Raw genomic sequence first — 16,110 nt, forward strand, 5'->3', positions numbered from 1 at the left:
TTATTCATTGCAGCATGATCTTGTTCTGTAACAACATAGTATCCATGTTTATCAAGAAGTTTGGGTCTGTGTTTTCTTTCTCCTCTAGCTGTCTCTTCTGTCCAGAAAAGCCCATAAAACCCTTTACTATCTGGGTATTTATTTGGTTTACTGGAATTCCTATAATAATTATTATTCATGTATATTACTTCTATATAAAGATCAATCAAATATTCATATATGTTATTATTTGTATTAAAGTGTTAAAGTAACTATTTAGAAATAAGAGGGTGATTTTTGTCCTTGGACTGGATCCTGCTTGTGGTGAATTACCCCAGAGGAAATCCGATGATGAAACAGAATAGAAATGCCTAGAATGCTGTTAGAGGAGGACAAAGGTTTAGCTTGACTGAGCATTGATAAAGAGACTTTCTTAAGTATTCCCATTGGCAGGCTTAAAATGAGGTTAAGGTATCAGTCCTAGCCCTCCTTGGTCTCCAAGTGGCCTTTGGTACCCTGGCTTCTAGATCTAAATTGAGATACTACACACCACCTAAAGAGGTTCCACATGGCAAAGGATCAGCCTATTGGCAGGACAGCTTGCCTGCCACTCATTGTTTTTGCCCACCCCACCAGATCCAGCAGTGAAGGCATGCTCCAGGTCCTATCATCAAACAGGGTCATGTGACTTTTTTGGTTGGAAGGTTACTTTTATAAGGTGTTATATTGTTCTGGAGGTTTAAATCTTTGTACATGACCCAGAGTCACTGCTGTGAGATGGGCAGTTCTGTAAATCAAATAAATAAATCTACCAACACACTGTGTATGGCTATCTAAACTACAGTTTCTTGAGTTGAATTCATGATAGACTGTTTGAATCTCATAGAATAACATCTGACTACCTGACATTTCCAAAATGGATGAAACTGGTCTCTGGTGCCTGCCACCAGGTAGTCTGTGTAACTATTTTCAACTCAGTATTAACATCCATAGCATTGTGCCACAGTTAATCAGTAAAATATGAAATGATCAACTCTCAAGTGCAACATTGAGAGCCAGTATGGTGTAGTAAGAAGGAGCTGGGCTAGAACCAGGTAAACCATGAATTGTGGTCCTCCTTTGAATATAAAAACCATGATGATTTTGAGCCAGTCATTCTCTTCACAATCCAACCCAAATCATCTCCCATGTGGTGAGGAAAATAGAAGGGCAGAAGCATTAGATTATGCATGCTGCTTTGAGTTGACTAGAAATAAAATGAAATAAAAATCTAATAAATAATCACATAAACAGCAGGAGACAATCACTTGAGGCCAAAAAAAGATTTACTTAGCAAGAAAAGGATTACAAAGCAAAGCACAATCCTTGAACAAATTTCTTACAATGAATGACAATCCCATTTTGCTAAAGGCATTTTCTCTCTTTCCCTCAGTCTGTCACTTCATTTTCATTTCATTCCTTTTCCCTACTTATCCCATTGACAGAACTACCCAGTCTATCCAGCCTTTGACTCTCCTCTACCATCATTATCAATGGCATATCCTTATTCAGCAGACTCCAAAGCCCATTAAACCATACATTTATTTTATGTATTTATCATATATATTTAAGGGGGGTAGGTGTGCCTTGGCTATGTATTTAAGTGAAGATATGAAGAAATGTATTAACTTAGATTATGTGTGACTCACTCAAAATAAGTAGTAAAGAACAAAGATTTGATTTGGAAGATTTCAAGTTGCTCAGCATATGGAAAATTGCAAGAATAAGACCACTAAGAAGACTTAACAAGAATTGATTCGGAGAACACAAAGTGTTTCTTAGAACTAGAGATGGTTGCCATGTGAACTGGATGAAGTAATAGCACTCCAGGTGCAAAGTACATAGGCATATAGAGAGTATGACCAGTAGACTAGCATAGGCTTACTAGAAGTTATAAACAATGGGTTAATAGTATTTTGGAGCTATTGCATAGTATTCTGAAAAACAAGTCTCTTTATCAATTTAATGTGACATACTAGAACAGATCTTGTAACTTTTTCAGTATATATGATGCTGGCTATAACTCTTAAACGATCCGTAAGTACTTCAAAAGTCTCATGTTGCTCTGTATCTGTGGCATAGGAGAAATTTTAGGAAAGTTATCCTTTAAGTCTTCAAGATTCATAGAATAGTTGTAGATTTTGACTAAAGTGACCAGACATCCCACTTTTGGCGGGACAGTCCCAATTTTCACAATTTGTCTCGCGTCCCGTGGCATTTTTAAAAAGTCCCGATTTTGGCTTCATGTTGAAAGCGCAGTGCATTTGCTTAAGAAATCCTAACCGGGGCAAGACAAAAAGTGATAATGTTTTTTTCTGGGTTAGGCTGTTCAGCCCCGGGGCTGGGATCCAAGGCATGCTTAACTAGGCGAGGAACTTGTGCGGACCTGCCAGGGCATGGGAACTGAGGAAAAGAATGGAGGGGAGGGGGGCGTGCGGAGAAGAAGAAGTGTGCCAAGCTGTCATCAGAGCTGCTGAAGCTTGCGAGGGAGATCTTGAAGCGGAGGATCCCAGGGCTGCAGACGCGGGGGCTTTGATCTGGTGATTCTGCAATCAGCAGCCACAAGGGATTGGCGAGGATGACCGGCACTTTTTTCCTCAGCCCCAAACTGGGTTTGATTCCCAACACGCCTCTTGATCGGCTGAAGAGAATGTGATCCAAAAAGGAAAGGAAAGTGTCTGAATTAGGACAGCTGCCCTCAATTAGGGATCCCATCTAATTCAAGAGATCTTAATCCATTAATTGGCCATTTTAATGGCGGACATACCACCGGAGCGGCCAAAAGCCTCTTTCTTGACAGCACTTGACAACGTTGTTGGGGCCCAGGGATCAATTATCCCAGAAAAATGGCCAATTGATCTCTTGAATTAGATGGGATCCCTAATTGAGGGCAGCTGCCACGAAGAACAGGCCAACTTCAAGTGGGAATTCTCGTTTCCTTCAAGCGGGAATTCTCGTCTTTGCCTGTCCTAATTCAGATACTTTCCTTTCCTTTTTGGATCACATTTCTCTGTCTGGGATTCTTTGGTGTGTGTGTGTGTGTGTGTGTGTGTGTGTGTGTGTGTGTGTGTCAGACATACCGCCAGAGCGGCCAATAGCCTCTTTCTTGAAAGCGCTGTCAAGAAAGAAGCTTTTGGTTTTTGCCCAAATTTTTAATCAAGACACACACACACACCCCCCCGGCGCTCAATGGTGTTCCTACTTTACCAATGTTAAAATCTGGTCACTTTAATTTTGACCAAGAAGGTACAGAAGATAACAATCTGAATATGAATCTTCTATAGAGTAAATATGGACGACCTCTTAATAGAAGGCATGACATTCAAGACATTCAGTGGTATTGAATTCTACTCAAGTATTATTAGTACTATTAATAGGTTACAGTTGAGCATCCATTTTTTTGATATTGTTAGAGTGGAATGGCAAACAATGTATTTTCACACATAAGACTTAAATAATACTCAAGCTGCTTGTACTATTTATTAACATCTGCTGCTTGCACATGTTAAAAAGAAAATGGTAAAGAAACATTTGTAATATGCAAATAAGCAATTCAGCAAATATATATTCAACTTTTCAAACCTAATTGTAGTAAGATCCTCATTAAACTTTTCTGTGAAAAAACACCACTACATCTGGTAACATATAAATAAGCCTCACTTATTTTCTTCAAGATGTTGTATGCCCTTGCTGCTATGCATAATTCCTTGGCCAGCCAAGTTTCATCCTAGATGTAATCACAAAGATTGTTTTTGTTGTTAATATTAACATATTTATTTCTTCATATGTACTACTGGTTTTGAGAATATTTCTTCTCCAAATTTCAGATTAGGTGGAACTGTATCTGCATACAAGATAGTACCAGATGAGATAGAAGAAATCAAGGTATAGTGTTAATTATGCTACTGCTCAACTCTTTAATATATTAGTAAATCTTAATATATAATTATGAACATAATATCACTATTCTTAATTTATCTAGTAAATGTTTTAGTATTTGAATGTATTTTACTTCCACACTGTTAAAGATATTTTTAATGAAATCACAATGACTCTTGCATTAATGAAATTGCTTTTTCAACAATTAGTATAATATTGGGTTATAAGAGTTAATATTCTTTATTTTACCTATATTTCTGCAAAATTAGATTAAAATATCAATTAATGAGTTGAACAACTTATTTATACAATTTATACTCCTCCTCCTCCAGATTGTCCTTGACTTAAAACAGTTCATTTAATGACTGTTTGAAGTTACAACATCACTGAAAAAAAGTGACTTATGATCATTTTCCCCACTTATGACCATTGCAGCATCCCCATGGGTTGATCTTACTGTCACTACCAGTAGTGATCACGCACTCGCACATTCTGTTTGCATACACGCCTGACTTGCGCTGTGTGCTCGTGCGCAATCCACCGCCCCTGCGACAACCAGCTGATTGTTGGGCTCACGCAGGCAACATACGCTGTGTGCTCGTGCGCACTTTGTCATTTGCCATTAAAACAGGTATAGAGCGTGGGTGGGCAGGTAGGCCAAAAGAGCCACCGTACTGTTACACTCTCAGCTGTTCCAGGCAACTACCAGTATGACCGTACCGGGTCTCAGCAACCCACTTCTGATCCTGATTGTCATGTAGTCAAAATATGGATCCTTGGCAACTGGTTCATATTTATAATGGTTGCAGTGTCCCTGGATCATGTGAACACCTTTTGCAATCTTCTGACAAGCAAAGGGGGAAGCCAGATTCACTTAACGGGTTACTAACTTAACAACTACAGTGATTCAATTAACAACCTTGGCAAGAAAAGTCATAAAACAGGAAAATTTACTTAACAACTGTCTCACTTAGCAACAAATTTGGGACTCAATTGTAGTTGTAGGTCAAGGACTACCTGTAATTGGAATACCAGTATAAGATTGATGTACATTTAAACAGTTACATGGATTGTGCCTTTTACTCAATTAAATAGCACAAATGTAAGCTAACAAATGTAAGCTAACTTAAAAGTTAAGTTTAGGTAATATAGTTTGCATTAATTTCTTTTCTCTGAAATTAAATATTTAATACTAGTCTTCACCATAAAGTCCACACTATTACACATCAGTCAAAATAAGTATGTATTTGCTTCAAATGTAACATAAATTACCAATAAAGGAAATATTTGTAGGTCAGGGTTGAAATGAGGGGTCCTTGGTGCTCTCTGAGCTTGGTTGTTTACTTGCAGATGTTTCATTACCCAAACTAGGTAACATCATCAATGCTAGTGTAACAGTGCTAATGCAAGTAAAACAGTGTTAATATAATAGTAGTAATCTAATATAACATATAATGTAAACTATGTATAGAATTTTATAGCATACTGTACATGTTGCTGAAGAGATCCATACCAATACACTGCAACGGAGAGAGTCGGAAGTCAACACTTTCTTCCTTCTCACCCTCCTCATTTTCTTTCCCCTTTTTTCTCCCCATTATGTCCTATTATTTGCTTTCGTATTTTTTGTATCTTGTTCTATAATCTAATCAAAATGCTTTTTTAAAAAAAGAGATCCATACAAATGCTTATGAATAGAAAACTTAGTTCTAAGAAATTTTCCAAATATACATTTGTGAAATTAGGAAACATTCTTATTAATTAAATTATGTTGCCTTTTGTTCTGTCTCAAGCCTCTACAATATATATGGACACAGACTTGTCTGTCTGCCACAACTAAGGAGGGAGATAAGCAACCCCTTGGCTGGGAGCCCAGAAAGCTCTCTATGAAACAAGGCTTGAACTCACGAAATTCTTCCAATCTTTCTCTTTGGCTGGATCAGTAAATTGTTGTTTCCTGCAAAATTCCCCTCCTGTCGCCCCACCTATAAGCTCTCCAGGAGGGGCTAATCAGTAGCCACCTGTTCCTATTTCCTTTTGTGACCCTTTTTCCAAAGCTGCTCCCTCCTCCTCGCAGCCCTACACATACGTACATCAGGGAAACCCTCCCTCTGTTCTTCCTCACTGCTCCCTGACTCAGACACCACCTGGTAGCCAACAGGCCTCTCTAGTCCCTGCTCTGACTCCAAACACCCCCCAGAGTCTTCCTCAGCCTCCAGGGCAGTCCCATAGTGTTCATCGCTGTCAGATTCCACCAACAGCTCAGCCGGCCGCTGTTGGGCCACAACACCTATTTATTATTTAATTATTATTTATTATTAAAATTTATATGCCGCCAAATCCCGAAGGACTCCGGGCAACTTACAAAAAAGAAGAAGAGGAAGAAAAAAAATTAGAAAAGGACAGATTTAAAATCACAACACATGCATTCGTTCAATCGGGGCTGGACCTCAACAATGAGGTCAACAGCCCCAGGCCTGCCGGAATAGCCAGGTTTAACAGCTTTCCTGAAGGCCATGAGAGTGGGTACGATCCGGAAAATTTACATTTAAAGTGTGCACAAGATCCTGCTACCTCCATTAAAGGACTATATATGAAATTAGTGGATACGATACGGGGAAGTATATTTTTCTAACAGTGGGACCATACCTATGGAACAATGTCCCCTTCAAAATTAGCTCATCTGTTTCTCTTTCTTTAGTGCTAACCTAAGCCATTGCCCTGCTGCTTCCAAACAGTTTTGCAATTAGTTTTTGATTTTAAGCTTCTTCATTTCACTGACATATTATATTTTAATAATATTTGCTTCATATGGCTTTTGATGTTAATGTTATTGTTATTAACAGTTTAAACACCTTTGTAAACTACTGAGAGAATTTTATCAGGCAGAAAAGTGTAACAGTAGCAACAATAATATAAGACCAATTTTTCACTTTGGGGTTTTGTATTGTTTCTATGGAAACAGGCTACAGTATTTAAAGGAAATAATTGATTAGCAGTTGGATACTTGTAGTGCATTTTATTAACGCTTCTCATCTTGAATTTGATATGCTAGGTTTATCCATATACTTGATTTGGTTACTGCCTTAATTTATTTTCAAGAGCTTTTCTCAGTAAACCAAATTGCGAGCTAATTGAACAGACTTGGTTCATAGAACAAACTAAGCCATAATATTTAATATTAAAGTTAAAAGTAACTAAGGCTAAAACAGGTTTACTATATAAAATGCAACCCTAGATTTTAACTGATTTTGTTAATGAGTGTTTGGTAATGCACTGTAGCCAAAATTAAGCTGATAAAAACTTGTAAAAGTAAGAGGGGCCAAGTTCAAGACATACTGATATGTAACAATTTGGCATTATCATCTTAGTTGCTCTGACTGTAGAAACATACTTGCATTAATATTTAGCAGAATGTGCTTTCTCCCTATCTATTTTTATGATACAGGAAAGTTATTTTTACAAACTGACACTAGTTTAATTACTGCTTCCTATGAGAAAAATATTGTCTTGCCAGAGATTATTGGCATCCATCCCAACAACATGTTTAAGAGTAATATTTTTGGAGTTGTCAAAACGTTTAGTCCAAGGTATCATATATTTTTTAAAGTTATGTCATCTTGGACTACACTTCCATATCAGTTACATTCTAAGTATTGAATAAAATATTAACAGTGACTGAGTTTGTAGATAATGTAACTGTATACATATTAACATATGAATCTGGCCTATTTATGAAATAGCTGTACAACATCTTTAACATGAGAAGATTGTATCTGTGCCTGATAATTGGAAGAATGTTAAACGTTCTTCCCCTTTTTGGACACATACATATACAATATTTAATACATATATTTATCTCACTTTCTTTAAATACTGATTTGATGCTCCCAAATTTTATAATTCTTTTTATTTTATTGTAATTATATGTGCAGATTATTTAAAAAAATTGTTTTCATTTATATATTTATTAAATGTATATGCCGTCCATCTTGCTATCCAAGTTTTAAACTATCATATCAAAAATCAGTGTTGCCAAAAGGAAATTCTGTCAGATATATTTTAATGACAAATCGAAGTAGGCTCCCCCCCCCCACCCAGTGTTAAGACTTAGGTAGGTTTAAATGGAAGAAGGACAATCTAACCAGTAATCCTCAAGGCTGGCATCCTGTAGGTGTAGTGGACTGCAACTAAGAATTGTAGTCCAGATCATTTGAAAGGCATTATCTTGGAAAAGGCTGATTTATGCTCACACCATCATAATATTGACTGATTGTTTTCTGAACATTAAATGACACAAAGGACTAAAAAAAAATCGAGAGGCAATCTCAAAAGGCAAGAAAAAGTTCTCCCCAAATTTTTCCCTTATTGATCAAGAAATTAACCAAAGTAATCTTAATATCTAGCACTGAACATTCAGATATTTTGCTATTTTGCCCCACAGGTAACTTGTGATATTCCACAACCACTAGTGTCATAGGAAAATTCCAATAGGAAATAAAGACAACAACACAAGCAATAATTCTTACTTTAAGATCAGAGGTTTATTGTTTCTAATAATTTGGAACATAAGAAATGAATAGATATAAAAGATTAATAGCAATAATACATTTGTATTAACAAGCAATCGCAATGGAATCCAATGATATGCAGGTGAAAATCGAAAACTTAGAATATCATGCAAAAGTTCATTTATTTCAGTAATGTAACTTAAAAGATGAAACTAATATATGAGATAGACTCATTACATGCAAAACAGGATAGTTCAAGCCGTGATTTGTCATAATTGTGTTGATAATGGCTTACAGCTCATGAAATCCCAAAATTCACAATCTCAGAAAATTAGAATATTGTGAAAAGATACAATATTCTAGGCTCAAAGTGTCCCACTCTAATCAGCTAATTAAGCCATAACACCTGCAAAGGGTTCCTGAGCCTTTAAATGGTCTCTCAGTCTGGTTCAGTAGGAATCGCAATTATGGGAAAGACTGCTGACCTGACAGTTGTTCAGAAAACCATCATTGACACCCCCCGTAAGGAGGGAAGCCTCAAACAGTAATTGCAAAAGAAGTTGGATGTTCCCAAAGTGCTGTATTAAAGCACATTAATAGAAAGTTATGTGGAAGGGAGAAATGTGGAAGAAAAAGGTGCACAAGCAGCAGGGATGACTGCAGCCTGGAGAGGATTGTCAGGAAAAGGTCATTCAAAAGTGTTGGGGACTTTCACAAGGAGTGGACTGAAGCTGGAGTCAGTGCATCAAGAGCCACCATACATGCCCATACGGACATGGGCTTCAAATGTCGTATTCCTCTTGTCAAGCGCTCCTGAACAACAAACAACGTCAGAAGCGTCTTACCTGGGCTAAAGAAAAACAGACCTGGTCTGTTGCTCAGTGGTCCAAAGTCCTCTTTTCTGATGAGAGCAATTTTTGCATATCATTTGGAAACCAAGGACCCAGAGTATGGAGGAAGAATGGAGAGGCACACATTGCAAGATGCTTGAAGTCCAGTGTGAAGTGTTCACAGTCTGTGTTGATTTGGGGAGCCATGTCATCTTCTGGTGTTGGTCCACTGTGCTTCATTAAGTCCAGGGTCAACGCACCGTCTACCAGGAGATTTTGGAGCACTTCATGCTTCCTTCTGCAGACGAGCTTTATGGGGATGCTGACTTCATTTTCCAGCAGGACCTGGCACCTGCCCACACTGCCAAAAGCACCAAAACCTGGTTCAATGATCATGGGATTACTGTGCTTGATTGGCCAGCAAACTCGCCTGACCTGAACCCCATAGAGAAAGATGAGAGACGTGAAACTGAACAATGCAGAAGAGCTGAATGCCGCTATTGAAGCATCCTGTTCTTCCATAACACCTCAGTAGTGCCACAGGCTGATAGCTTCCATGCCACACCACATTGAGGCAGTATTTGCTGCAAAAGGGGCCCAAACCAAGTACTGAGTACATATGCATGCTTATACTTTTCAGAGGTCCGATATTGTTCTATGTACAACCCTTGTTTTATTGATTGCATGTAATATTCTAATTTTCTGAGATTGTGGGTTTGGGGTTTTCATGAGCTGTAAGCCATAATTATCACAATTATGACAAATCACAGCTTCAACTATCTTGCTTTGCATGCAATGAGTCTTATCTCATATATTACTTTCATCATTTAAGTTGCATTACTGAAATAAATGAACTTTTGCACGATATTCTAATTTTTCGAGTTTCACCTGTATAGCAGGTCCTACAATGTTCCAAGCTGATCTTGAACCCTATCCTTTATACTTTTCTTCTAACCACATACACACTTCACAACTTCACTGTCACTTTCTGTAAACACCTATGTACATTACTTTTAGTTCTTCCTGTTTTAAATGTATCCATCCAAGTACATATTTTGCAAAAACATATTTCACAGTTAGCAACAGCTCAGCAGGATTACAAATATTTCTGGTAAATTTTTAAACCATCCTAGCTGAAAACTTTGGTTCATATCTCTTTTTTCTGGGGCTTTCTATCATCCCTAGGACTTATTGAATCTAATAGATCACTAGGCTGTATTTCTTGATTCTCACATTAGATTGGTATTAACAATAAATCTAGAATAATCCATTTTCATTCTAATCTGAAATTATTCAGGTATGAGTTTTTGGCACAAATAGTTTTAATGATGGACATAACATTATATAGAACAAGAGTATTATTTTAAATACCTTTATTTGTTATAAATAAATTTCTTATATGGCAGATTTAATAACAGCAGCTTTGTCTGAATAAATTATCACTTTATCAGTTTAAATATTAAATTGTTAAATTTACTTCAGCCAAACCAAAATATTAACTTTATCTTTTCTATCAGGTTGTTTTGTTTTAAAGCATTTTTGTCTGTAGATCTCCAAGCACCAGCTTAGCAGCAAATTGCAATAATGTGATTGTACAAATGTTGCATACTGTTTCAGGCTTGATGGGATAATGCACGATATGGCATTTTTCAGGATTATGTCATCCTGAACATGCTATTACTTGTCTAGACAAATGATTTTAATGCACATTAGACAGATTCAGAATTAGTTTGGGAGCTGCAATCTATTTTGGACAGTTATATTTCAGACTGCTCTTTATCACCTATAAATCTTGTCATGACATAGAGCTTTATTATTGGAAGTACCATCTAATTCCTAGGGTTTCTTTCCCATGATAAGATTTGGCAGGGTTGGAATATTCCAGATCCACTTAATTAAATAATACTATCTGAATGGCATTATTCTATTACAATGTTTTCTGAACAGATATTTGCCCAGATTTCCATGTACTACTGCCCTAATAATGTTCCAGAAGTCCTTAAAACTCTGACTGTTCTTCTTGGCCTTAAGGTTTATTGCTTGTAGTACCTGATTGCTTGTTTAAGGTGTTGTTTGTCTGGACATATAACTCCTTATGTTAATAAAAAATGAGCTGTACAAAGTTGTTCTAGTGTTAGGCGGCTCTCAAACCAAATTAATAAATGCAGTGCTAAAATGGTTTTCAGAATATTGGAGTATGCTTTATGATAATTGAATCAAAACAAAGTTATATGTTTCTCCTGATGATTAAAGATCCAAATACTAGCCTGTCAGCCCTTTGAAGTAGATCAGATCAGGAACCTGACTCTGAGGAAGATTAGACCTACACTTTATGGCGATAATAACAACTTGTACATCTGATTATGCTTTCCTTCCTCTCCCTGTTAACCTCATAGTAAATCAGGAAAACTGCAACTTTGGTCTCTTTCTTAATACTATCAGCATTTCTAGGTTTAAGGAATGTTTTGGTGCTCTGTTACATAACTCTTTCTGAACATTTGCTTCTATGACTCTCTATATGCCTATTTAGAAATTCAACTCCCACATACTGCTCTTCTCCCAACATTGACATAATTTTGACCTATATGAAGTTTCCAAATGTAATGGAAAATTAACAGCATGAAATGAGAATACAGCATAGATTCAGATATAGAATGAGAAGCTTATAATGGAAGAGTGCTTACAAGCATGAACTGCTCATGTAATTCTCAATAGTAAATTATTCAGGAATTAACAATTGCAAACTTCTTAAAGTAGCCTGGTTTGCTGTAGTTTGTAGATCCACAATGGGTCTTTTTGCCAATATCTGGAGTAGTGTTATTTGCAAACTACCCTCTGCAATTTGCAAAATATTTAACTAGGTAACCAGTGATGGGACACTATTTCTGACATGTTGCGAAACACAGTTTATATCAGTGCATCATGTCATTAGAGATAAATTAACTTACACATACTAGGGCCTTGATTTGAAGAACACACTTAACTGTTTTCCAAATCACAGAGTATAATTTGCATAGTACAATTTCTTTAGATTCATAAATATCTAAATTGGAACGAATACTTTTTAATTTGCTTATAAATTATCTGACATCAGGGTGAACATGAATTAGTTAGGCTTTCTAGCGACATCAAATTATTCTAGTGGTGCATTTGAAATCAACCATGAAGAGTACTATAAAGGCATATTTCCAAACTGGGTGAATAAGAGTTGAGCCAGTAAATATAATTTAATGCAATGTATACTTTACATTAGGTTATATATATTTGAACAAAAAGTCTGAATTTTCACATACACAGAGTCTAAATAGAAGAGATGGACTAGGAAAAGAAGTTATGAAAAGGGCTCATTTATTTTTATTCTGCATCATATTCAATAAAATGACAATTCAATAAAATGACAATTCTTATCCCAGTATGTTACTAGGAGTCACAAAAATGGAATTGAAAATAAAACTGCCTATGTACCCGGGCTCTTATATGAATCTGTGATATATTGGTTACTGAGAAATGATATTTCAGACAAAATGTCAGAATAGGTAGAAATTCTGTGTTGTTTGTTAATTATGCTGTCAGTGTTCCAAATATCATCCAAAATTAAATCAGAATCCAAGGCAGAGCTTTCCTCAAAGTTCCAATTTATTAATAGAGACATGTTGGCACATCTGTGGAAACCTGAATCTGAAAGCTTCCCGGGGTTCCCACCCAGTTGAAAGTTCATGATCTTGCCCCACACCCACAAGTCCATCATATGGTCCAATGTTCCACTGCCATGTTGGCAGTTCCACCCATCCAGTTGCGGTCAGGCTCAGAAGTGTAGAGAACAAAAGATGACCTTGGGCTTCTAGAAAGGATTTTATTTATTTTGACAACAACACATTCTACTCCTTACTATCCCCCCTCCCAATTCCCTACTATGAAAAAGCATAGTAAAATAATAGAGAATGTGGCCAGCCAAAGATCCAGCAAGGAATATGACTGCAGGCCTGACACCTGCATGTTATAGAGCAGCAATGGCGAACTTTTTTTGGCTCGCATGCCATAGGGGGGATTGTGCGTGGGCATGCTGCACCCAAAATGCAATGTGCGACACACACACACCCCCACAGTGTGGATGCGTGCATGAGAGGTGCTCCCCCCATTTTTTGCATGCTATTTTCCCCTTCCCCAGGCTCCAAGGGCCTTATAGGAGCCTGGGGAGGGCAAAAAATTGGATGCCCCCCCTGGAGGCCCTCCAGAGGCTTCAAGGACCTTCAGGAGGCTTCTTTGAAGCCTCCAGAGGGCAAAAAATAACCCTACGAGCAAACCGGAAATAATTTCCGGTTTGCTCATAGGGTTGGTTTAAACCCTCCGGAAGCTTCAGGGACCTTCAGGAGGCTTCCCTGAAGGGGAAGGGGAAGCCCTCCAGAGGGCTTAAACCAACCCTATGAGCAAACCAGAAGTCCGTTCCCAAACTTCTGGTTTGCCCATAGGGCGGGGGTTTTTTGCGCTCCAGAGGCTTCAGGGAAGCTCCTGAAGCCTCCGGGGGGTCTCTGGGGGGCGGGGGGCTCTTTTCGCCCTCCCCAGGCTCCTATAAAACCTCTGGAGCCTGGGGAGGGTGAAAAATGGCTTTAAAAAAGCTGAACTCAGCTGGCCAGGGCACACGTGCGCGCTGACCAGCTGACAAGGCAACGCCTCGCATGCCCTGACAAATGGCTACGCGTGCCACCTGTGGCACACATGCCATAGGTTCACCATCACAGTTATAGAGTATCAGTTTTCAAACTTCGATCCATGGAACCCTCGGATTCCACAAAGATTTGAAGTGGGTCTGTGGGACTAAGAGGGGTGGAAATCTCACGATGGATTAAACAAACAAACAAAAATCCAACAACCTCAAACACAGTGTAAGCCATCTGCTCTTACCTTGAGATTGATCTTCCTGTCTCACTTGCTATACAGTAGCAGCATTTGCAAGCATCCATTCAGGAGGCTACTGGCTACCATTCTGTTGCCACACACATAAACACAAAACACACCCCCTTGTCAGTTCCCAAACTCCAGCAAACATTGTAAGTTCTAACGCTTAAGAGCAATTGAGGGGAATATTTCCTTCACTTCACACTGCAGAAAGTATTTGTGTTTATGTGTGTGTGTCTCCAAGAGATCTGTTTAATAGGATCTCTTCTTTTGTACACCTACCTAGGAGTAAACTTCATTAACATAAATGGGAATTAATAAAGAATTGCATGTGTGTTTCAAATCTCTTTAACTTTGAATTTCCTCTGGAAATCATATTGCCAAAGGAAAGCTGACAGGAGAACATTCATTGGGTGTTCAAGTGGTTTCGGCCAAGCATTCAAAATGGAAAACAATCATGTTGTCAAGACAGATTTGAGATATGTGCCCTTCAGCGCATGTATATCAGTTTTATATAAGCTTTTTATGAGGCCCATAAATATGTATATGATATGAATATTTTTCCAGATATGGATAACTGGTTACAAATGGTACAATTGCAAATAGTACAGAAAAAGTGTGGGGGGGGGGAATAGAAAAAGCTAAATAAATGCAAAAGCTGCTGATATTGTTGCTGCTTCTTATAGCACAAGTTTTAAGAAATTAAAATTAGCTGATTTTGCACTGCAAACAATATTTCCTAATGTAGAACATATTAATTGCTGGCAAGAGCTTTTAAAGCTGATGTACTGAAATTGCCACTTTAGCACTGGGTATACCATTTGCAACAACATATCTTTGTAAGAGAACTTTTTCTTTCTACACAGCAATAAAAAGCAAGTGTGGAAATAGGCTAAATAATAAATCTATATTTACACGTAATACCAATTGCTCCAGATCCAGGTTCTTTTATCCAAAGTACAACCCAATCCCAGTAATTGAATATAGATTCGTTTAGTTAGGCATTAATGTTCCAAATAATTATGAAATTCAAGATTTTATTTTATTTTTATTATTATTATTATTTGTATTTTATGTGTGCATGTGTGCCTTTGAGTCAGTATTGATTCAAAGTGGTGTGAACAACTCCATGCAGTTTTTTTGGCAAGATTTTTGGAAGATGTTTGCCATTGCCTTCTTTCTAGGGATAAGAGAAAGAAGTCACAATCTCTTAGTTTCTAATGCAGTGCCTTTAAACACAATAGACAGGCTCTCTTTGTTTGAAAGTTGATAATTTTGCATTTACAATAAAGAGTTCACTTTTTATTTTATTATTAATTTTCTGTCACTAGCCCATTGCATATTGATCTTGCTGCCAGGATTTTTCAGTTTCAAAACTCCTGCTATTTATCCTTGTTTTAGAAAAATTAGAACTTAGGATCTATTAAAAAATTAAGTTATGCTTAGAAAAACGATGGAAATCACTTATTGGAGATAGCTGCAAATTGTTGTGATTTTAAATTGAGCCCAGACAAATTCTGGAACATGCAGCAATAATTATGGTTTCTAGTTTTGATGACTGAATACGGTACTAACCCCTAAATAAGGAAGCATGCCTTAAATACCAGTTGCTAAGGAACCACACTTGAAGAAGGCTATCATTCTCATATCCTGGATATGAGCTGTGTGTAATACAAAATGCTGGCTAAATCAGCTTCTGACTTAAATTCTTATGTGCCTTAAATATAGGTGTTACGCATGGGAAAACCAGAAAGTTTAGGATATATATAAGAATAAATAAGTTTATTGCAACCTAATGGTCTCTACAAGAATCTGAACTAAAATGGTCAAGGCAAAGAAGTGGTAGATAAGAATCAATGGAATTCAAGGTGGTCTGACTCAGATCTCTTTTGGATGCGAAGGGACTCGACACTGATGGCCCCTTTGGACCCCTCCCTTGAGTTCGGCCTGGTCAGCTCCTGCAATAGGACTATCAA

General features: G+C 37.5%; 1 protein-coding gene across 10 annotated transcripts in view; it reads left to right on the forward strand.

Moving 5' to 3' along the window:
* GPHN (gephyrin) overlaps positions 1–16,110 on the forward strand; it is a 231,627-nt gene that overhangs the window by 66,756 nt on the left and 148,761 nt on the right. For 9 of the 10 annotated variants that reach the window (XM_032227446.1, XM_032227414.1, XM_032227482.1 and 6 more), the window contains exon 3: positions 3,846–3,903. The exons of the other annotated variant lie outside the window; for it this stretch is intronic. In XM_032227446.1, the coding sequence (XP_032083337.1) occupies positions 3,846–3,903 (58 nt within the window). The remainder of the gene's footprint in view (positions 1–3,845; positions 3,904–16,110) is intronic. 10 annotated transcript variants of the gene reach the window in all.

Source organism: Thamnophis elegans, chromosome 1 (genome assembly GCF_009769535.1).
Source record: "Thamnophis elegans isolate rThaEle1 chromosome 1, rThaEle1.pri, whole genome shotgun sequence".
Lineage (NCBI taxonomy): Eukaryota > Metazoa > Chordata > Lepidosauria > Squamata > Colubridae > Thamnophis > Thamnophis elegans.